Source organism: Fukomys damarensis, unplaced genomic scaffold (genome assembly GCF_012274545.1).
Source record: "Fukomys damarensis isolate Sample0158 unplaced genomic scaffold, DMR_v1.0_HiC HiC_scaffold_32, whole genome shotgun sequence".
Classification (NCBI taxonomy): domain Eukaryota; kingdom Metazoa; phylum Chordata; class Mammalia; order Rodentia; family Bathyergidae; genus Fukomys; species Fukomys damarensis.
This window is the reverse complement of record NW_022900944.1, coordinates 33,747,785-33,769,929: the sequence shown is the minus strand read 5'-3', so window position 1 is coordinate 33,769,929 and position 22,145 is coordinate 33,747,785. Positions and strand designations below refer to the sequence as shown.

The following is a 22,145-nucleotide window of genomic DNA, read 5'->3' as shown; positions in this document are numbered from 1 at the left end:
TTCTTTTCTGATGGCAGATCAGACCCTTCCAGGCTGAGGGAGGAAGCTGCCTCACACACGGAGGTGAGGTGCCCTGGGACTGTGGTACCCCTGCTCCTGCTGGTGAGACCCAGACAGACGTTGGCCCACGCGTCTGAGTGAGCACTGAGAACGGGGGCTGCTACTCCAGCTGCACTGGGTGAGGGTGACGCTGGCCCCCATGGCCCCATCCCAGCCCTCCCAGCCCACCCTGAGGGGACTGTGCGAGCATGACCCAAAGGACAGGCAGGCCACAGGTCTCTCCTTTGACCATGCAGTGGATGGCGTTTGTTCATCACGACTTTTGCGTTCCCGGTGGAACAAAAAAAAAGCTGAGTACTACTGCATATGAGTGCCAGAAACTGCCTCAGTGGAAACAGAAACTATTGACATTAAATAAAAGCCTGGCTGAGGCTGCGTCTGCACGTGTACAGCTCAGGGTGTGCACACGGTGACCAGCCCATGGTGACAGCTTCTGGCACTCAGGACCAGAGAGTCGTACATTTGCCACATGAGAAGAAAGCAGAGGGCGGAGAGGAGGAAGTGACGGGAAGGGGGTTCTGTTTCAGTTCTGGTTCCAGAGCTGATGGGACGGCCAGTCCAGTCCTCGGCAGGGGTGGCCTGAATGTACCAGTTCCTGTGGCATGGAGGGTGCAGCCCCCGCTTGTCTGTGATGGCAGCTGCGGTCTTCACACTGGGGAGATCCTACTTATTGGCAGATGCAAGGAGGACGGCATCCCGGAGCTTGTCCTCAGTGGGCTCGTTCACACGCCCTCTGTCATTGCTGTGCACCACAAAGATCCAGCCTTGGGTATTCTGAAAGGAGTGGCGTCTCAGCAGCCGGATCTTGTCCTAGGCACCCACATCCCTCATGGTAAAGCTGATGTTCTTGCATCCAGCGGTCTCAACATTGAAACCTGTGGGAGGAATGGTGGTCACAATCTCACCAAGCTTCGGTTTATACAAAACTGTCATCTTCCCGGCAGCATCCAGGCCCACTGTGAGAATTCACATTTCTGTTTTGCCAAAAGGGCCCTTGAAGAGGTTGGCGAAGATATTCCCCATCCTTGTGGATTCTTGGAAGCGACACTGGCCGGAGACCTCGGCAGTGGCGGAGGTTGGTGAGTCACGTGTTGGTTTCGCTCCCCTTGGTTGATTTCTTGATAGCATCCATTCTTTCTGGAGTGAAAGGGTTAACTTGTTTTTTAATTTGCATCTCTTGAATGACCAGTGATGTTAAACATTTTCTCATATATTTATTTGCTATCTTTACTTCTTCATCTGAGAAGTGTCTGTTCATTTTAGATGCCCACTTTTGGATTGGATCTTTAAATTTGGGGGGGTCTGGTTTTCTGAGTTGTTTATATATTCTAAATAGTAGTCCTTTGTCTGAAGAACAGCTGGCAAAAAATTTTTTCCCACACCGTGCGTTGTCTCTTCACTCCTGCGATGGTTTCTTTTGCTGTGCAAAAGCTTTTTAATGAGATATCTCCTGTGTGATTGGGGTTTGTTCATAAAGTCTTTGCCTACACCAGTGTCTTGGAGAGTTCTACCTATTCTATCTTCCAGCAGATTTAGTGTTTCTTTTTAATATTTAGATCTTTGATCCATTTTGATTTGAGTTCAATGCACAGTGAACGATATGGCTCTAGTTTTAGTCTTCAGATGTGGAAAACAGTTTTTCCAGCACCATTTTATTAAAGAGGCTGTCTTACTTCCAGTGAAGGTGTTTGGCACCTTTGTCAAAGATATGGTGGCTGAGTGTGTCTGGAGTTGTTTCTGTATCTTCTAATCTGTTCTATTGATCCTCAGGTTTGTTTTTTGGTTTTGTTTCTTTCTGTGTGTTTTAGCTGGTACCATGCTGTTTTAATCACAGTAGCTTTTTAGTATAATTTGAAGTCAGATATTATGATGCCCTGCCTTGCTTTTATTCCCCAGAATTGCCTTTGCTATTCCAGTTCTCTTCTGGTTTCAAATAAAATACGCTATTGGAATTTTGATAAGAACTGCACTAAATCTGTATAACAATTTTGGAAGTATGTACATTTTCACTATATTGGTTCTTCCTACCCAAGAACAAGGGATATCTTTCTATTTTCTCATATCCTCTTCGATCTCCTTTTTCAAAGTGCTATCATTTTCAACATAGATGTCTTTTACTTCCTTCCTTCAATTGATTCCTAGTTTTTGAATTGTTTTGGATGCTATTGTGAAAGGTGTTGTTTCCCTAATTTCTCTCACAGTGAGTTTGTTATTCCTATGCAGGAAGGCTGCTGATTTTTGAGTGTTGACTTTGTATCCATCTGCACTACTGAATTCGGTTATTAAATCTAGAAGGTTTTTGGTGGAGCTTTTGGGGTCTACTATGTAGAGTATCACATCATCTCCAAATAATGGTAATTTAATTTATGATGAAGAATGCTTGGACAAGAGAAACAAAGACTCAAGTTAACATTCAGCCCAAATTTTGCCGGCATGTAACAGTCCAGATCTCAAACTCAGCATGTCTCATTTGTTTTCCAGTGCCGGGGCCTGGCACATGCTAGGCAAGCACTCTACCACTGAGCTACATCGCAGCTTTTTGGGAGGGCAGAGGGACAGGGTCTAATAAGTTACTAAATTGTCTAGGCTGGCCGGGAATTTGTATTCCTCCTGCCTCAGCCTCCCTAGCTGAAATTTCAGGTGTATGCCACCATGGCAATGAATCCTAACAAATTATGTGCATTGTTTACAGAAGTGGGGTGAAAATATTAAACAAGACAATAGCTGAGCGTGACGGCACACACCTGTGTGTCAGCACGCGGGAGGCTTAGGCAAGAGGACTGTAGTGAGTTTGAGGCCAGCCTGGGCTACATAGTGAGTTCAAGACCAGCCTGCACGACAAAGTGAGACCCTGTCTCAACCATAAATAAACAAATACATAAATAAATGAAAATAAGACAGACAGACCCTGGCTGCACATTGCTGAAATTCCTCAGAAATAGTAGTGCTACAGCATAATGCACAACTGAGCAGAACACACTTTACAGAACCTGGCTACAAGACAGTTTGAGGGTTACCGGGTTACCACCACTCCCTGTCCAGGTCAGCTGGGCCTCCTGGATTTAAATCGTTGTCCCTTACCTGTAAAATAGTACCTATCCCATAGGATTGCTATAATTAGTAAATTAGGGTGTCTGTATTCACTGAATTTTAACCGTGAGGGTATATACAGGTTTTACTTTTTAAAGTAAAGAAGGCACTAAGGACGGGATGCTGAACCCTGCTACTTCCAGTTCTCACACAAGCTTCAGACGCGCCCGCATTTCCCGGCCGGAGCTGGTGGCGCTGGTGCGCACGCGCACGGCCAACCCTCAACTGGGAGCTGCGGCTGCGACCGCCAGGGGGCGCCGTTAAACAGAGGCTGCTATTTAGGGTTCCCAGAGGCCTGGATTGAGACGTAGGAGCTGGCGCGAGCTCCGCGCGCAGGCGCGCCGTGTCTTTCCAGCCGGCATGGCGCCGGTGGAGCACGTTGTCGCGGACGCAGGGGCTTTCCTCCGGGACGCGGCCCTGCAGGTATGGGAGCTCTGGCCTAGACGAGTGTGGTCTGGGATGCCGAGCCCCGAGGACACGCATGGATCGGGCGGTGTGGTGCCTGGTGCGAGCGACTGTGAGCTGGGCCCGTCTCTCCGCAGGACATCGGGAATAACATCTACACCGTCCGGGAGGTGGTCAGCGAGATTCGGGACAAGGCCACGCGCCGGCGCCTGGCCGTCCTGCCCTACGAGCTGCGGTTCAGGGAGCCGCTCCCGGAGTACGTGCGGCTGGGTGAGCGCCTCCGCTGCGGCGACGTCGGGGTAGCCGGGGCTGGGGCCTCTGTCAGAGCATCGTTTAGAGACAGGGCGCGTTAGACTGGGAGCTTCCAGCCGGGCCTTCCCACTGCCCAGCAGTTTGCCCTCGTAGGCGTCACTCCGACTCTGGGCCTCAGCTGTAAAATGAGCAAAAATGGTAGACCTCCGAGGTTGCTGCGGAGTTACATGAGGAATGTCAGCTGACATCGTGTCTAGGGCTCTGTAAGCAGGCAGTAAATGTTACAGACGAGTGTGGTCGGGGTAAAAGAACACAGTGATAGTTTCCCACCTTCTTCCATAGGCCCTGGATTCGGTCCCAAGGCACTGCCACCCCGACCCCAAATCGAAGAAGCCACATTTTCTATTTTCCCCCAACTCCTTGGGTCGATGATTGTTTTGGATAGAGTCCAGCTTCAACCCAGGAAAAGATGTTTTTCCCGTTTTCTCTTTTTCTGGTCCTGGGGATGGAACTCCAGACCTTGCGCTTGCGAGGCAGGCACCGCGCCACTGGGCTAAATCCCCGGCCGCAGGAAAAGATGGTTTTAGCCCTTTCCTTAGACCGAAAAGTCAGTGTTGTCTCTTTAGGAAACAGGTCACTGATTCCAGGAACAACTGTTAGTCAGTGGTTTAGAATGTTTTAGAATTTAGAGGCTTGTATTTTTTAAGAAATGAGAACAATATTACTGTACCTGGTGCCACTGTAGAAGAAATCTTTCTCTTAGTAGAAAATTTCATTTGTCAATTCTCAGTGAACACAGTAGTAACGGCTGGCACTGTGTATTAAGCACAGATTTACATTTTTTTTATGTTTCAGAAACTTCATGGTTTATCACAAAGCAATAGAATATTTTTGTTTCCTCATAGACTACAGTTGTGTTTGAATTAATTTTCCATTCTATTTTGAAATGTGACCATCCATGCTGTCAGTGTAAACTGGGGAATAGGAATAGCTCCGGAGAGACAGGAGGGGTCCCAAATATGTTGCCATTGTCATTGTAAACTGTTACACTTAGAATCCAAGGATTTGAGAGCTGGGAGAGCTGGAAGAGGAGAGCGCTTCTGTTCTAACATAATACCACAGCTTCATACAAAATTCTGATCCGACACAAACATGTTAACTTTCAGTGGTTTTTTCTTCTGTTCACTTGGTTTTGTTTGTTTGGTTTGATTTTGAGTCAGGGTCTCCTCTGAAATTGAGGCTGGCCCTGAACTTGCCTCAGTCCTCCTGCCTCAGCCTCCGGAGTGCTGGGATTGCACACAATCACTACCAGGCCCTGCTGTTCTGTTCTTTGATCTGTACTTGATAAGAATGTTAAGCAGTCCCTAACAGCCAGGAAGCTGAGGGGTGGAGAATGCAGATTCTCAACAGTGAGTAGAAATGGTCAAAGGAGTAAGGAAATGTTGACACTTTCTAGGGTATTGATTGTCTTTCTCTTGGTTCTTCTGATGCTGTTATTGCCGCTATCCAAGTTTCTGTTGTTTTTCTGATCCTCACTAAAGTTGAAAGTATCTTGTTCACAGTGACTGAGTTTTCAAAAAAAACTGGAGACTATGCCAGCCTCTCTGCCACAGATATCCAGGTGCTGGCGCTCACTTACCAGTTGGAAGCGGAGTTTGTTGGGGTGTCTCACCTAAAACAAGAGCCGGAAAAGGTAAACCAGGAATGTTAGAGTTTTTTTTGTTTTTTTTTTTTTTGTTTTTTGTGATTTTTTTGGTACTGGGGATCGAACTCAGGTCCTTCTGCTTGCAGAGGCAGGCGGCGGAACCACTGGGCTAAGTCCCCGGCCCAGAGTTTTTTTTTCTTTTAAACTCTCCAATATATAAAAAAAATAAAGGGAATGGTATAGCAGACGCAGTGTCCCCATCATCCCCCCCCCAGCTGTCATCTATTTCCATTTGTAGTGAGCCACAGCCCTGTGTATTGCTAACTTGGACATATGTTATTTCCCAGTAGATATTTTTTGGTTCTCCCCCTCTTCCCACCACCCTCTCTCTATATATATATATATTTGGCCTTGCTGGGGACCAAACCCAGAGCCTCACACATGTTAGAGGTTTATCTCTTTAGATCAATACGGTGGGCTTGCTGGTGCACACCTGTTATCCAAGCACTTGGGAGGCTGAGGCAAGAAAGATCGCCACATTTGAGGGCAGCCTGTATAGCAAGACTAACTCAAAAAACTAAAAAAGTGAAAGATCAGTCCTTTAAAAAAATAACCTCAGGCCAGGATTTAGCTCAGTGGCACCACACCTGCCTCACAAGTACAAGGTCCTGAGTTTGATCCTGGGGACCAAAAAAAAAAATCGCAGTGGGCTCACATCCTTACACTGAGAACTGCCCTTGTTTTCAGTCAGGTTTAAAGTCCTCCATCCAAAAAGAACAAAACTAAAGCACATGTGTGCATGTCACACAGTGCTTTGGTACTGGGGGCTGTGAAAGCGACAGCTGTATGTAAACTGACTCTGGCTTTCTGAATTCAGTGTAGCTGGTTTTCCATTTGGCATCCAGCAATTCAAGATTTCATTCATTCGTGTCATGCATGTGGTGCTAGGGATTGAACCCAAGACCTTCACACTGAGTTGCATCCCTAGTCCTTTCTTATTCTTTGAAACAAGGGATCACTGAATTGCCCAGGTTGGGCCCAAATTTGCAATTCTCCTGCCTCAGCCTCCCAGATTGCTGGAATTATAGGCTCACAACTGCTTTTAAACAAGGTATCCTTGTAGGGCCAGGATTTAGCTCAGTGGCACCTTGCCTGCCTCACAGGCACAAGGTCCTGAGTTCAGTCCCCCATACGAAAAAAACCCACCAAAATCACAAGGTATCCTTTGACTCAGTAATTCTTCTCTGAGGCATTTACGCTAAGGCGATAACCAAAATACTTTCAGGTTTTACAGTTGTATGTGTGACAGCAAAAAAATATATATATATATTTAATAGTATTGGTTTCACCAAATATCATTTTAAAAAATGTTTTCTAAGTTTTTAAACAGTAGATATCTTTGATTTCAGTAACCAGGGGGCAGTACTGAGGGTTTTGTTTTCCTAATTCCCTCCCTCTTTGAGAACTAACTGACCTTGTTCACACCTGGCACTTTTTCCCCCTAAAGGTTCGAGTGAGCTCCTCGATTCAGCACCCAGAAACGCCTCTACACATTTCTGGCTTCCACCTCCCCTCCAAGGTAACCCCTAAATGAACCTTGTGGTTCAGACTCTGCCACCCTCAGCCCCCAGGGTTTCTGTTCACAGCGCCGCATGCTCCCTGGGCCACTGTATGAGTTGTCCCGCCCCGTCGGACCTGACGTGTATGTCCTGTCGTTTCACCCATGACTTTTGGTGTTCAGGCTTTTGGTTTTTTCCAATACATATTTTGCATTTTTCCCCCATTAAGTCTATTGGTACATTTAAAGCAAACCATACAGTTCCATTCATCATGGGGATCTTGTACCTTTACATGACAGGTCTTGGTTCTTATTTTTTCCCCATACCCCTGCCCTCCCTTCACCCCCTTCACTCCTCCCTATTTACAAAGACTGTTTCCATTTTTTCATATTTTTTCTTTTCCCTTATTTCCTTTCCCCTCACATCCCACTTCCCCTGGTTTTTAGGTTTCTAAATTATTATTTAAAAAATAATAATAATAAGGGTCAGGGATTTAGCTCTGTGGTTCGTCTGCCTGCCTTGCAAGTGCAAGGACCCGAGTTCAATCCCCAGGACCACAAAAAAAAAGCCAAGCACACGTCTGTAGTCCCAGCTCTCTGGAGGCTGCACCAGAGAATTGCCTTGAGTTCGAGGCCAGCCTGGTCTACATAGTGAGTTAAGGACGGCCTGGACTACACAGCGAGTCTCTGTCTCAAAAATAAGTAACTCTTTCTTTTCACCTCAGCATAAGGCCCCTCAGGAAACAGTACATTGTGGCGTTCCGGCCCGCGAGCCCGAGCACCCAGAATTCAGTTCCTTCCTATTCTGGAGGAGCCCTCTGCCTAATATCGATCATGAGCTACAGCAGCTGCTGGTAAGGCCCTGGCTGACAGTCCCCTCGGTGACGGTGCAGCAGCTCCTCCACTGCTCCTGTGGACTGGACGGTGAACTCTGTTTCAGATTGACAGAAGGGCCGAGGAGGCAGAAGGTGATGGTTCTGAAGAAAGTGAAGGCGAAGGCAGTGGTGACGACGGGGGAGGCTGGATAACCCCCAGCAACATCGGGCAGATCCAGCGGGAGCTGGAGAAGGGCGACGTCCCACAGGATGTGCGGGTTGGCTGTGTGACTACAGACTTCGCCATGCAGGTTGGTGGGGAGCCATCTTAGTGCTTTTCTCGTTGCTGAGACAAAGCACCCAACACCCAGGTTAAAAGCGGAAAGGTTTATTCAGCTCACAGTGTGTAGAGCTTTCAGTCCTTAGCTGGCTCCAAGGCAGGGTAGCATGGCCGAGGGCCATCGAAGAGGAGAAACCGTCCATGGCCTGGCAGGAGGCGGCCAGAGCAGCGAGTGTCGTGACCCTCCCTGTCCCTTACGTTCTGTCCAGGCTCCTGCCCTTGGGGTGGGTAGCACTCCCCAGGCTGGGACGCCCTTAATCCTACCCAGAACCATGACACAGTAGTCAGTGGGCTAACTTAGTAATCACACACCCTTAATCCCAGCTTCGCACACATGAGGCTTTGGGGGACAGCTAGACACAAGCATAGCAGGCAGGCGTTAACAGTTGTGAGGCTGGACGGTCATACGATATGGTGACAGAATGTGTATAGTGTGTTCATCTTTGATGTTATGATCAGTTGATGCTTTTCTCAGTGTGTGATGCCGGGCTCACTTAGGAACATGGGAAAGCAGACTGGGTTCCAGCCCAGAAAAGAGACTGTTCCCCCAATGACGCGAATACCTCTGCTGAGCACAGGCCTCAGTCCTTGTGTTACAGGGACCCGGGTCCTTGTGTCCTTCAGAGGCCTCCCAGGAGGAGTCTCTCCAGCCAGGCTAAGGCATAGGAGCCAAGTGAGGGTGTGCGGAGCCCCTCGCGGCTCCCACCTCAGTGTGCGTCCCTGGCTGCTTGCAGAACGTCCTGCTGCAGATGGGGCTGCACGTACTGGCGGTGGACGGCATGCTGATCCGCGAGGCCCGGAGCTCCATCCTGCGCTGCCACGGCTGCTTCAAGTGCGTAGCTCGCCGCGAGCCCCGGGCCCTCCCCTTGCTGAGAACACAGGCCCTGGCTGCCTCGCTAGGGCTGCAGAGAAGAGAAGTCCCGCCGTGGACCTCCTCTGTCCACCGGCGCCCTGAAGCCCCGGGTCGGAGGTTGCCAGGGCCGCCCACCTTAGCTCAGGGCTGTGGGGTTGTGGACTCGGGTTCTGGGACAGGGCACTGAAGCGTCGTGGGTGGAGTGGTGTCCAGGTTTGCTTGGGAGTAACAGAGTGGGTAGGTGGTAGGGGCGGAGAGGAAAGAGTTGGGAGTGACATTGTTGGTGACACCAGGTGATCATCCTGAGTTGTTGGTTTTTGATTTTATGTTTGTTTTCGTGGTACTAGGGATTCAGCCCAGCCCTTTTTTATTTTCATATAGAATCTTGCTAAGTTGCCTGAGCAAGGCTTGAACTTTGGTCCTCCTGCCTCAGCCTCCCAGAGTCCTGGAGTTGCAGACATGCACTACCATACTCTGGCACACGTTCACCTCTGAATTCCTTCTGCTACCTGGGCGATTTTGCTAAGATGATGACCTTCTCCGTGATTCAGATTCATTTCTTTTTATTTTAAATTTTGTTTTTCTGAGACAGTGTCTCCCTGTCTATTCTGTGCTGGCCTCAAACTCAGGATGCTCCTGCCTTAGCCCCCTGAGTACCGGAATTCCAAGCATACAGCATGCGCCCAGCTTCCAGAGTCTGAAATAGAATGGCAGGTGTTGTGAAGAACAAGCTAGGCCAGAGGCAGGATCAGTATCTCCCCAGCCCGGAGTGTGGGCCGGGTGGGGCCGCCTTCTCCCAAAGGCTTGAAACTCTCCCGTCCTGTGGCAAGGGCCTCCTGGGCCCAGCCTTGCTGCCCCTGCTGCAGTTCGCTGCTCAGTGCCTCCGCGCCCCACTGTGGGGCACCTTACTTCCTAGAAGCCCATCCGCCGCTGTCCCTCCTGCAGGACCCCAAGGCGGCTCCTCAGGCCGGGGGTCATTCTCGAGGTGACAGAGCAAGGCCTCGGGAGCTGGTGACAGATCCCCTTCCTGAAGGACAGGGACCGAGTGGCCCTGGGCAGGAGCAGCTTTTTACTGCTCCGCAGCCACGGCAGGTTTCAGTGTTTCCTGTGCCTGAGAGAGCGCCGTCCAGAGCTTTCCCTCTGTCTGCACCCTACCGCTGGCCTGGAGCAGGGTGTGAAAGGGAGATGGTCCCGGCCAGGGCGTCTCGCTAAACCTGTAGGCCGCCGGCTAATGGTATTCAGGAAAGTTGTTGAGGGTCACAAATTCCTTCTCATTTTTCACAGTGATTTAATTTTCTCCATCTTTCCTTTTCTTCTTCCCCGTGAGAAAGGGAGCAGCACTTGACTTACATCTTCACTTGGCCTGAGGCCAGGCGACCTTTGTGTAATTTGGGTGTGTAGCTGGTAGGAAGGCTGAGGCAGGACAGTCACAAACTGCGGCCAGCCTGGGCGGCTTAGACCCTGTCTCAAGAAGTAAAAAGGACTGGGATGTAGCTCAGCCTGCTCTGGGTTCAGTCCTTAGCACTATCAAAAAAATATATTTAAAAAAAACCCAAAGGTGGGTACAGCGCAGCTTGGAGGCCGTGGCCCTCCTTGTGCCCAGCCCCGGCGCCAGCACGCAGCCTCTCCCTGTCCCCCAGGACCACGTCTGACATGAGCCGAGTGTTCTGCGCGCACTGTGGGAACAAGACACTGAAGAAAGTGGCCGTGACCGTGAGCGAGGACGGCACCCTGCACATGCTCTTCTCCCGCAACCCCAAGGTGCTGAACCCCCGAGGCCTCCGGGTGCGTAGTGTCCCCGTGTCCCCACCACTGCCAGAACACAGGGCCTGGGCAGCAGAAGCGCTGCCTGGGGCTGTGTGGGAGGCCTGGGAGCCCGGGGTGGGCTGCGTCTGTGCAGGAGTCGGAGGGAGGGGCAGGAGCTGCCTGGGAGCCCGCATCCAGCTGGGGATTTCGAGGACTTGGGAGAGAAGTAGACCCGGAAGATGGGTGTGAAAGCGATTTTTCTTTCCTAATGGTCCTAGAGATTGAACCCAGTGCCTTTGCACTGAGCTACATGCCCAGCCCTTTTAAAAAGTTTTTTGGGGGCCAGGGATTTAGCTCAGTGGTGCCACTGCCTGCCTTGCAAGCAAAAGGACCTGAGTTCATTCCCCTGTACTAAGGAAAAAAAAGTTGTTTTTTTTCTGCAGGGTGTGGTGGTACATGCCTGTAACCCTTCCTGAGGCAGGAGGGTCACCATCAGTTTGAAGCCAGCCGAATCACATAGGAAGACCCTCTCTCAAAAATAAAAACATTTTTAAATTAAAAAATTGAATTTTTAGGGGCCAGGGCTCAGTGGTGCTGCCACCTGCCTGGAAAGCACAAGGTCCTGAGTTTGATCCCAGTACCACACACACACACACAAATCACAACAAAAGTAAAATTAAAAAAAAAAAAACCTTTCAGACTGGGCTTGAATTTGTGATCCTCCTGCCTCAGCCTCCCAGGGTACAATAGGCATGTGCCACTGTGCCTGGTAAAAGTGATGGTGATGGCCATGGCACTGGTGTCTCCCAAGTAGCAGATGCACCACTAGTGCAGGAGAATTTTAACTTCCTCTTCTGAAATGATCTAAGATTTATAGAAAAGCTGCAAAAGTTGGACAAAGAATTCCCATTTCCCCTCCAGCCGGATTTTCTGGGTTCATCTTTTGCCGTGCTTGCTTATGACCCTCTCTAAATCCGTCTATTTTTTCTGAAGCATTTGAAAGTGAAGTGTTCACACAATGGCCCTTTGCCCTTCCGCACTTACTTTACATGACCACATTATAATCATCAGAATCCAGACATCGGCACCGCCTCAGTGTTGCCGTGTGATCCGCCAGCCGACATTTAAGACTTGCCGCTGGTTCCTGCTCTTTTATTGCCCGTTGGAGAGAGGGTTCTGGGTCGCATTGGTCGCTGCAGCCTGTAAGCTATGGTCATATTTTTAGTCTTGTTTTTGCAACCCTGACGTGCTCAGCCAGCTAATTCATGCGCTGTCCCTCAGCTGGGCTGGGGTAGTCCTCAGGCAGAGTTAGGCTGTGCGTTTTTTGGCAGAAAGAGCCCAAGAAAGTTGGGCGTGGTGTCTCATGCCTGTAATCCCAGCATTTGGGAGGCTGAGGCAGGAGGATTGCAGTGAGTTTGAGACCAGCCTCAGCTACGTAGTTCCAGGTCAGTCTCAACTACACAGTGAGACCCTGTCTAAAAAAAAAAAAGCCCAAGAAATCACATTGTACCCTTCTCAGTGGCTGTGATGATGTTGCCCAATTTACTGGTGACATTAACTGAGTTTTTTGTTTGTTTTTAGTTTTTTGAGTCAAGTTCTCAGTGTGTAGATCATTTTGGCCTCAGAATCGCAGCAGTCCTCTTGCCTCAGCCTCCTGAGTGGTGCTATTAACTGTGATCACTTGGATAAAGCTGACTTTTGACAGATTAATCAACTGGAAAGTTATTTGTAGTTATTTATGGAAAGATGTTCTGGTTGATGTTGCCAACTGGTGATTTTCCTTTGGAGCAGTACTGGGATTGAACCCAGGCTTATCACTGAACTACATCCCAGCCCTTTTTGAGATAGGGTTCTGCTAAGTCACTAAGTTGCCTAGCCCGGGCTCGAACTTAGTCTTCCTGCCTCAGTCTCCCAGAGTGCTGGGATTACAGTGTGTACCACCATACCCAGCCTTCAAATAATGATTTTCTAAATCCATCAGGCCTTCTGACTATAGTACTTGGCATCTACCTACAGAGAAGCTTTCCCCTTTTTGTGGTATGGGGAATCAAACTCGGGTCCTTGTGCTTTCGAGGCAGCCGGTGGCACCAAGCCAGATCCCCAGCCTGAGAAACTTTCCTTTTATTCCTTCTATGTAAGTATGGTCTGATGAACTCTCATTTTAACCTATGGGATGAAAGCCATTAAAGCCATCATTTTGAGATTCAAGTTGTGCCATGTGTGGCCAGTGTAAGCCCCTTTGATCTGCCTTCTTTTTTTTTTTTTTTTTTTTTTTTTTTGTGGTGCTGGGGATCAAACTCAGGACCTTGCACTTGTGAGGCAGGCACGGTGCCGCTGAGCTAAGTCCCCAGCCTTTCTTTGTCCTTTTTAATATGCCGGTTAATTCTCTTTTGTTTTTCTTTCTTTCTCTTTATTTTTCCTGACCATGTGGTACACGCCTGTGATCCCAGCACTTGGAGGCTGAGGCAGCAGAATTGCTACAAATTCAAGCTGGCCTGGGCTACATAGTGAGACCTTTCGTTTTGGTATGGTTTGGTTTGGTTGAGATAGGGTTGTATGCCCACGTTGGCCTCAAACTCACAGTGATCCTCCTGCCTCAGCCTCTCCAGTGCTGGGCTTACAGGCGTAGGTCACCACGCCCCATGTTCCTTCCGTTTCTACCAGTACTGTTTGAGATGATATTCCGATCCTCCCTCACCACGTCCGTTCCAGCCCGCCCCAGGTTGCGCGTAGCCCTCTCCTTCCCGCCCCAGCCCCACTTCCCACAGAACTCAGTGCCACCGCACACAGCGTTGTCACTCGTGTTCGAGGGGGTGTGGTCAGCCCTGTGCTTTCCTTTCCATTGGTCGATTGGGGCTGCAGTCCCTCAGGGGCCTGGTGCTGCTGGCACTGGGGGAGTGTGTGCCGAGCCCCTCTGACCGCTGCCCGTCTCCCCACAGTACCCGCTGCCCATGCCGAAAGGGGGCAAATACGCCTCCAACCCCCACCTGACGGAGGACCAGCGCTTCCCGCAGCTGCGACTGTCCCGCAAGGCCCGGCAGAAGACCGATGTGTTCGCCTCCGACTACATAGCCGGGGTGTCTCCCTTTGCAGAGAACGACATCTGCAGCCGCTCGGCCACCCTGCAGGTCCGCGACAGCACCCTGGGAGCCGGGAGGAGACGCTTAAATCCCAATGCTTCCAGGAAGAAGTTCGTGAAGAAAAGGTGAAGTGCGAGCTGCCGCCGGCAGCCGGACTGGTGTCTCCCTCCCTGGAGCATCTGGGCTTCAGCTGTCCTTCCAGAGCCGCGACTCCTGCACAGGAGGGGATCGGGCGAGAGCAGGGAGCAGTGCCTTGGAGCCCCGGGGTCAAGTGTCCGGGTTTATAATAGTATTTTGCAATAAAACCACAGACTGCCACTTCCTTTTTCTCTCAACCTTTTTTTTCAGTCCCCTGCAGGCAAGTTGAGGATCATGGGTTTAAGTGCATCCTTTCATCTGCACTTATTTGGGTAACGTCTCCTCTCCTTGCTTTCTTTTTCTACACACCATTCACACGCACACACTTAAATGTGCGTCTGCTAAGGAAAGGATGGCCTTTTGCCTCCCTAGAGTACCCTTGCCTAATTCAGGAGGTTTGTTTCGCAGTGCTAGAGATCAGACCCAAGGCCTTGCACATGTGAGGCAGGTGCTTCCCGACGCCAGGAAGTTTGCCATTGGGAGATTACTGTCGATCGTGTGCTCAGACGGGAAAGCAGTCCCTAGCGGGGCCTAGAGATGTGAAAGCTGCCAGCTCAAACCCTTCGGGTTACAGAGTCGTCTGCAGTAACCCAGTGCATCCCTGATGAGGTCCCGAGTGCGGACCCTGTTGACTCCAGCAGTCCAGGGGCAGCAGAGGTTAAATGGCTGGCCCAGGGGTGCCAGCCAGGATTTCAGCCTAGTCCCTGACTTAATTCTCAGATGTCCTGGTGGAGACTGGAAAGCACGCGGGATGCTGGGTGTGTGAGGCTTACACTCAGGTACCTGCTGGGGGCTGGAGGGAGCCCACGCTGGCCTTCTCCATCGCTTCATACTGTTAACAGCAAACATGCAGAGAAATTGGGCAATAGAAGCAGCACCCAGCTTTATTATGTCTCAGCATTTCACTCTCCACTCACTACATTTCAGAGCCGGGCGTGGTGGCGCACACCTGTAATCCCAGCACTCCGGAGGCTGAGGCAGGAGGATCACGGTCAAGTTGGCAGCCAGCCTGAACTGCATCGTGAGACCCTGTCTCAACTGCAATAGCAAGTGCAAGGTCCCTAACTGGATCCCCAGTACCAAAAAAGAAAAACACACAGAAACACCAAAAGTTTAACCCTCTTCTGCTACCCTAAAACAAGATCTGTATTACCATTTTTCTTTCTGATGACAATCCAGGTCCTTTTTTTCTTTTGCAAAAATGTCATAAATATCTAATTAAAGGACCAGGGATTTAGCTCAGTGGTACCTCCACCTGCCTCACAAGCACAAGGTCCTGAGTTCGATCCCCGGTACCAAAACATAAAAACTCAATATTTCATGATTAAATTTTGTAGTAAAAAGCAGCAATGTACATCACATTTTCATCCGTCTTTTTCCTTTTGGCAGTCAAGCACTTCAGGAACATTATTTATTTGGTGCTGAGAACAGAACCCAAGGCCTTTTCATGTAGGGTCTGTTAGCAGGGAGCTAGCTAGGGCCGTAGGGCGTAATGTGGCTGACGTGGCAGTCCTTAGAGACCTGACCTCCTGCTGACTAGAAGAAATTGCCCTTTGTGAAACCTCTGCAGGTGCGGTTACTTTTAGGGACTCTTACACTGGAAACCCTAAAACTCCATGAACCAGAGCTCACCCCAGCAAGCAAGGCTAAGACCCTGATTGATGGATGAAGTTTATTTTGTTGGGTTTCTTTTGGTACCGGAGATCGAACTCAGTCCTTGTGCTTGCAAGGCAGGCGGTGGAGCCGCTGAGCTAAACCCCCAGACGTAAGACCCCCTCCCAAGAATGGGCAGAGCAAAGACACCATCCTGAGAAGCTCATTTCCAGCTCCCCCTGCCAGGCAGCTTGTTGCTTGACAGCTCTGTCCCTGCCTTCACCATACAAGTAAACCTGTGCTTTGCTCTACTTTGATCTGACGTCTTCCTTCTGGGGCAGAGGGCTTCCTCTCTACTCAGGGGATCTTTTAAATCAGCCTGGCTGTGCTCATTTGTTCTTTGCTGAATGAGGGCAAGAACCCAGAGGAAGTAGAGGGTCTATGCCAGACGTGGTGGCACACACCTATGATCCCAGCGCTCAGGAGGCTGAGGCAGGAGGATCGCTGTGAGTTTGAGACCAGCCTGGGCTACATAATGAGTTCCAGGTTAGTCTCAACTACATAGTGAGACCCTGTCTCCAAAAACAAAACAAAAAACAACAAAAAAAAGAAAGGGTCTCTACCAGAAGTCTAAGACTTCCAAGACCCTGGCCTGAGGCAACACTCAGAACAAGGTAAATGCGAAAGGAAGGAAGGGACAAGAAAAAGAAAAAAGGGAAACAGCTTTTTGTAAATGAGAAGAGGGGTTGAAGGGAGGGGAATGGGAAAAAAGCAGCAAGACGGTCATGTTCAGGTGCAAATTCCCTATCATGAGCATTACGTGTATCTAAAATGGACCAATAAATATTTTACGAAAAACCCAAGGTAAATGTAAATGTTACTTTTGTGGTTTGCTGACCTACAGCCCCACACTATTACTTGTTTTTGTTTTGTTTTGTTTGAGACAGGGTCTCACAGTGTAGTTCAGGCCGGCAGGAACGCCCGTTAACCCTCCTGCCCCAACCTCCTGAGTGCTGGGGTCACAGGCGTGGGTCACCACGCCCAGCCTTTCAGCCCCACACTGCGCTGTTCCTTATCACTAGATACACACAGCTAAAGTCCCAAGGAGAGGCAGAGCAGAGAAAGGGTGGGAACCCAGCTGTGGACTCAGGCCCTCACCAGTTGTAACCAAGGGAAGATTTCCTTTAAGCTCTCTTCAGGCTCCCTGCCTTGAGGCAGAAGCACACTTACCCGCAGTGTCCTGAGAAGTGCGTGCATATCTCAGGAAGGTCTGGAGTACTGTTTCCTAGGCAAAATGCAGCCCAGACTTTTTTAATGGTTATTTTATTTCTTTATGTTTTTTTAAGACAAGTTTTCCCTATAAAGTTCAAGCCACCACACCTGACCTGATGGTTTAAACAGTGGGCCTTTTATATCTGTTCACTCTTAGCAGAATGACTTTGATTCTTGCAATATCTCAGAAGTACCTTTCAGACAGTAAAGGCCTTACCTAGGATGCAGCCCTGGGTTTGATCCCAGCATGGAGTGGGGTAAGCACAGGGACAGGAAATCTGTTACTCTTGAGTGTTGTAGTCAGAGTCTTGGCAAGGGAATGCACTAATTACAGGAGAGTAATTTATAGGATTACTTTATGATGATTACCCAGAAAGTCAAATGCAAAAGAGTGCAAGAGATTAGCCACATACTAGAGGCCCAAAGAATCCAGCTGAGGGCCTGGTCCCAGCAGTGTCCGGCACAAGTCCAGCTGAAGGCAGAGTCCAAGGCAATGTCTTCCACACGTCCAGCCAGTGTCCTAGAGCCCACGGCAGGGTCTCCCTGTCCGTACTGAGGATGTGCACCTGGAAGGGCCAAAGGCCAGTGGTGGGAGCCAGAAAACCTGCACTGGTGGGTGAAGGATCTGTGCCGTCAGGCTGAGGGAGCCACATTGGAGCCAGAATGTGATGCTCACCGTGAAGGTCAGATCTCCCCTGACAAAAACAACAGCCACTCCCAGCGACCCTGCGGTCCTGAGCTCCTCCTCCAATGAGAACAGCCTACTTTGCATCAGGAAAATCAACCACAGCAAACTTCTGAAAACTCAACAGGCCAAGATCTTCCCCTCCAGTTCTCTTTTAGAGCTTTTTTTTTTTTGTTTGGTACCAGGGATCCAACTAAGAACCTTGCGCTTGCAAAGCAGGCAGCAGAACCACGGAGCTAAATCCCCGGGCCTCCAGATCTCTTTTTATGGCTATTGGTAACAATCCTCGGATGGATCCTCCACACCCAGGCCACGCTACTTCAGTTTAGCTAGGCATTCCAAGTGGACCATTAGTTAGTCCAACACAGTGAGTGACCTCTGCTTAAAACCTTCTAAAGGCCTCCCCCTTTTTTGAGACAATCTCCTTATTTAGTTCAAGTTGGCCTCGAACTTGCAGCGATCCTCCTGCCTCAGCCTCCTGAGTGCTGGAATTACAGGCTTGCGCCACCATGGCCAGCTAGAACCTATTACATTATAAGGCCTGGAGTTGAAAATCAAGCAGCTTTACTTCTACACTTCATGGGTTGAGGTAATCACAAATCCCCGCCCATGTTACAGGGGAAAGGAATGAGACTGAATACCTTCAAAATTTTATGGGACAACAGAAAAAACAACTCTGATCAGGTTCTATATTTAACTTTCAGGGTAATTATAGCCAGGCATGGTGGCACACACCTGTAATCCCAGCACGAAGAGGCCAGGCAGGTTTGAGGGCTTTGGCTGTGGCTCAGTGATGGAACACACTGGGGTAAGCGTGAGCTCCTTCAGTTCAGTCCCCACACTGAGCAAATAAATGGCTGCTGGGGATGTAGCTCAGTGCCACCGTGCCTGCCTGACAAGTGCAAGGCCCTGAGTTTGGTCCCCAGTACAGAGAAAAAAACAAAACAAAGCTGGGATTCTATAATAGCAGCTCCCAAATTATTAGATATAATTACTCAGCTTATGCACAGGAAGAAATCTAGAATGAAGATGTTCAACATGTTTAGATCATGGTGTGTTTGTATATTTGGAGGTAAATTATTTTCCACTATTGGGTATTGAACCCAGGGCCTTTGCACAGGGCTATATGCCTAGCCCTTTCTCATTTATTTTGATCCTGGGCCTCAGTCACTAAAGGCTGGGCTAACTTGTGATCCTCCTGCCTCAGCCTCCCAGTGGTGGGATTACAGACACGGACCACTGGGCCTATAATTGAGGTGATTCTTATATGTAAAACCTTCCCCACCACCACCAGAATCAAGGCAGTGATGAGATTGCAATTCTGCGGGCCTGGATGAGGAGGAAGGGTGTGGCACATAATTTACTAAAGGTTGTTTCTGCTTGAAGTGTTGGATGGGGTGTGGCTCATCCTCAGATACATGTGAAGTTCATTGGCTGGAGCTGGCGTGGTTTCACACATTTTTGGAACTGAACGCTTGATTCATACCAGCATGGAGAAAATAATCAAGAGGCAGGAAACACCTTTTGCTAACTAACTTTTCATTTGACCTTAGAAATAAATGCTGGCCAGGCATGGTGGTGCACGCCTTTAATCCCAGCACTCAGGAGGCTGAGGCAGGAGGATCGCTGTGAGTTTGAGACCAGCCTGGGCTACATAGTGAGTTCCAGGTCAGTCTCAACTATCTAAAAAAAAAAAAAAAAAAAAAAAAAAAAAAAAAAGAAAGAAATAACAAATGCTGGGGATGTAGCTCAGTGATACCACACCTGTGTGTCAAGTGCAAGGTCCTGAGTTCAATTCCTGCTACCAAAAAAATGGAAAAAGAAAAACAAATGAGTCCCTGTGTTTTCACACAAAAGGGCTGGAAAGGACTAAGCGTGAACAATGGGGTCCCTTCTATGCCTTGCCTTCTACAACCTTGCATCACGGTTAAGTTTCCTACCTGAGATGAAATCCCTTCACTGCAAATGAAGCCAATGCAAAAGAGAAACCAGCTGAAGCACAGTGTTCTAAACCCAGCAGGAGGTGACCGAATCCAGGGACACGACAGCATTCCAGCAGGACACACTCCGGCACAGGAAGTCCCGCACACTGGGGCACATCCTGTGTGACAGTGATGGAGGCGGGAGGGCAGGAAAGGACAGGCTTTATAGAAACTCTTCTCCCCACCACCCAGGACCCGTTTCCTCCAGGGATTCTTGGCTGGTATCCACAGGAACCACTGAGGACAACAGTGTCCCAGGTCCCCAGACAGGGCCGAGAATGGCTCCAAGCTGAAGTACCAAGCCCATCATTTGCAGCTCAGAGGAAAGCAAGGGGGCTTTGGGGACCTGCTTGTGCAAAGCAGCAGCCGCACACACGGACACTGTGTATTAGCAGGGGACTAATGAGGCTGTTTGTATTCTTTCATTGGGAAGAGGACAGGGGACTCCTGAGGATTCTCCTGGTCCTGCTTTTTACACTAGATAATGAAGACAACAAAACTTCATGGCTCGGTGGTCTTGGCTTGCTCCCTTGTGGGCACAGAGGCCTCGAGGACACTGTTTTCTCTGTTTTCTGTCTGAGGGTGGTGGTGCCCAGTTCACACCTACTCTCAGGACTGAGGTCTGCGATGGCCCCCAAGTCGGACCCTGCCCAAGGAGACCCAGTACCCACATCCACAGGAGCGCAGAGATAACACGCCAGCAGCGCCCCTGCTGCTCTCACCACCACCCCGTTTATCAGCCGGCCCCAGGCCCATCACCCATGGAACCCTAAAATTTTCCACCCTCTTGACCAGTGCTCCCCTCCTACCTAAAGTGCCCCATACCAACCGCTCGTACCCTCCTCAGTGCCAGTGGCCTCCTTGCCCTTGGCCCACCTGCACCCATGTGGCAGTAAACTCATCACATGTGGCTTAGACCTTGCTTGCCTTGGTGGTCTGTCGTCCTCAGTCCGACCTTACAGTCTGTTTCAGAAAAAGAGTACTTGTAGGGCTGGGGATTTAGCTCAGTGGTTCCGCCGCCTGCCTCACAAGTGCAGTGTCCCAACTTCAGTGCACGGTACAAAAAAAAAAGAACTTGTAAACTTACTGGTTGACTATAGTTTTGTCCCACCTCGAACCTGCCTCATCTCATGGCTTTGTCCCATGAAACAGGGTGAGCAGGCAACCCATTTTCTGGTCCCCCTTCTGTCTCTCTTACACAGAAGCTTTCTATTTTTTCCTCAAATTTTTGCTGCTCTTTTTTTTTTTGTTGTTTTTTTTGTTGTTGTTTTGTTTTGTTTTTTTGAGACAGGGTCTCACTATGTAGTTGAGACTGACCTGGAACTCACTGTGTAGCCCAGGCTGGTCTCGAACTCACAGCGATGCTCCTGTCTCGGCCTCCCGAGTGCTGGGATTACAGGTGTGCACCACCACACCTGGCTGCTGCTCTTAACTTTTGTTCCTAGAATTCATTCTTTGATTTTAGAGAAAATGAACTGGAGTTTTGGATATCTAGCAGGTTTGGGAATAGCATTTATTCCCCCTTATTACCACCTCCAAAAAAAAAAGAAAATTTATGACTGAGTTTTCCTAGATCTCCTTAAATACTGCACCAGAGGTAAAATGTAAGTGCCCTATGTATTCCCCACCTTTTTCCTCCTTTGTAATTCTTTTGGTTATTTATCATTTTAAAAGTTCTTACACTTTTGACAGTATCTCATCTCTGTTCCATCGGATAATTTTACCGTAAAATTTATTTATTTATTTATTGGGGATCGGACTCAGGACCTTGCGCTTGGTAGGTGGCTGCACCATTGAGCTAAATCCCCAGCCGTATCATAACTTTCACTTACAGAGATTTTTTTTTCTCGGTACTAGGGTTCGAACTCAGGACCTTGCACTTGCGAGGCAGGCGAGGTGCCACTGAGCTAAACCCCCAGCCCTCCCTTACTCACTTTATAGACTTGAACTTTTTGCTGTTGTGTTTCATGGCTTTAAAGTTTAAAGGTAAAATCATTAAGCTTTCCTGCCTTGACTGTCATAGTCCCACATGGCGCCTCTCTCCTTACCAGCCTTTCCCTGCCTAGCTCCTGCCTTCAATTACTTCCACCATGCACGACTCCGGCATTAACACAGACAAGGGGCTTCTGCACTGAATCTGAACCTCCAGAGAGGAGAAAGTAGGGCCAGGACTTAGCTCAGTGGCGCCGTGCCCTGCCTGCCTCACAAGCATATGGTCCGGAGTTCGATCCCGATACCACAAAAGAAAGAAAGAAAAAGGAGAGGGTAGTGAAGTAATTCATTTCCGCGGAGCAAGGCTCCCTGGAGTCACAGTGACTCAGCAGAGTCTGAACCTAAATCAGCCGCACCCAATTCTTTGCCCTCTTCCGTGCTACGATGATTTGCACGCGACGAGCCTCACGCTGGAACTTGCCCTTTGTGTTCCCAGTGAGGGTAAACTGAGGCACGAGACCAACAGTTGGCAAAAACAGTCTGGGTGCGGGTGGGTCAAAGGTGACAAGACTGTGGATCCCAGGGCCTTGGGTGACGTGAAACTTCGTAGGGGGTTTGGGCAGGGGAGGAGTGGGACATTTTTGTCTCGGGACAGAGGGGTCTTGTGGTTTTCTGGGGTGTCTGGGCTTGCAGGTGTCG

At 49.4% G+C, this 22,145-nt stretch overlaps 2 protein-coding genes across 6 annotated transcripts; both read left to right on the top strand.

Moving 5' to 3' along the window:
* Positions 1-370: 370 nt before the first annotated feature.
* LOC104854087 lies at positions 371-3,414 on the top strand. The gene is made up of 3 exons (XM_033757903.1): positions 371-892; positions 1,050-1,139; positions 3,254-3,414. The coding sequence occupies exons 1-3, from the start codon at positions 481-483 to the stop codon at positions 3,412-3,414; spliced, it is 663 nt and encodes a 220-aa protein (XP_033613794.1). The 5' UTR covers positions 371-480.
* Positions 3,415-3,451: 37 nt separating this feature from the next.
* Positions 3,452-14,157, top strand: Nob1 (NIN1 (RPN12) binding protein 1 homolog). Of its 5 annotated transcripts, none has more exons than XM_010612356.3 (9): positions 3,452-3,573; positions 3,693-3,825; positions 5,370-5,500; positions 6,960-7,031; positions 7,736-7,864; positions 7,951-8,136; positions 8,900-8,997; positions 10,659-10,779; positions 13,704-14,157. In XM_010612356.3, the coding sequence occupies exons 1-9, from the start codon at positions 3,511-3,513 to the stop codon at positions 13,971-13,973; spliced, it is 1,203 nt and encodes a 400-aa protein (XP_010610658.1). In that variant the 5' UTR covers positions 3,452-3,510; the 3' UTR covers positions 13,974-14,157. The 5 variants fall into 5 exon arrangements, with proteins under 5 accessions (XP_010610658.1, XP_033613838.1, XP_010610659.1 ...); XM_033757947.1 differs by lacking the exon at positions 13,704-14,157 and adding an exon at positions 12,781-13,042 and having other exon boundaries at positions 10,659-10,803; XM_010612357.3 differs by having other exon boundaries at positions 3,456-3,573; positions 5,421-5,500; positions 10,659-10,803.
* The last annotated feature ends 7,988 nt before the right edge of the window (positions 14,158-22,145 follow it).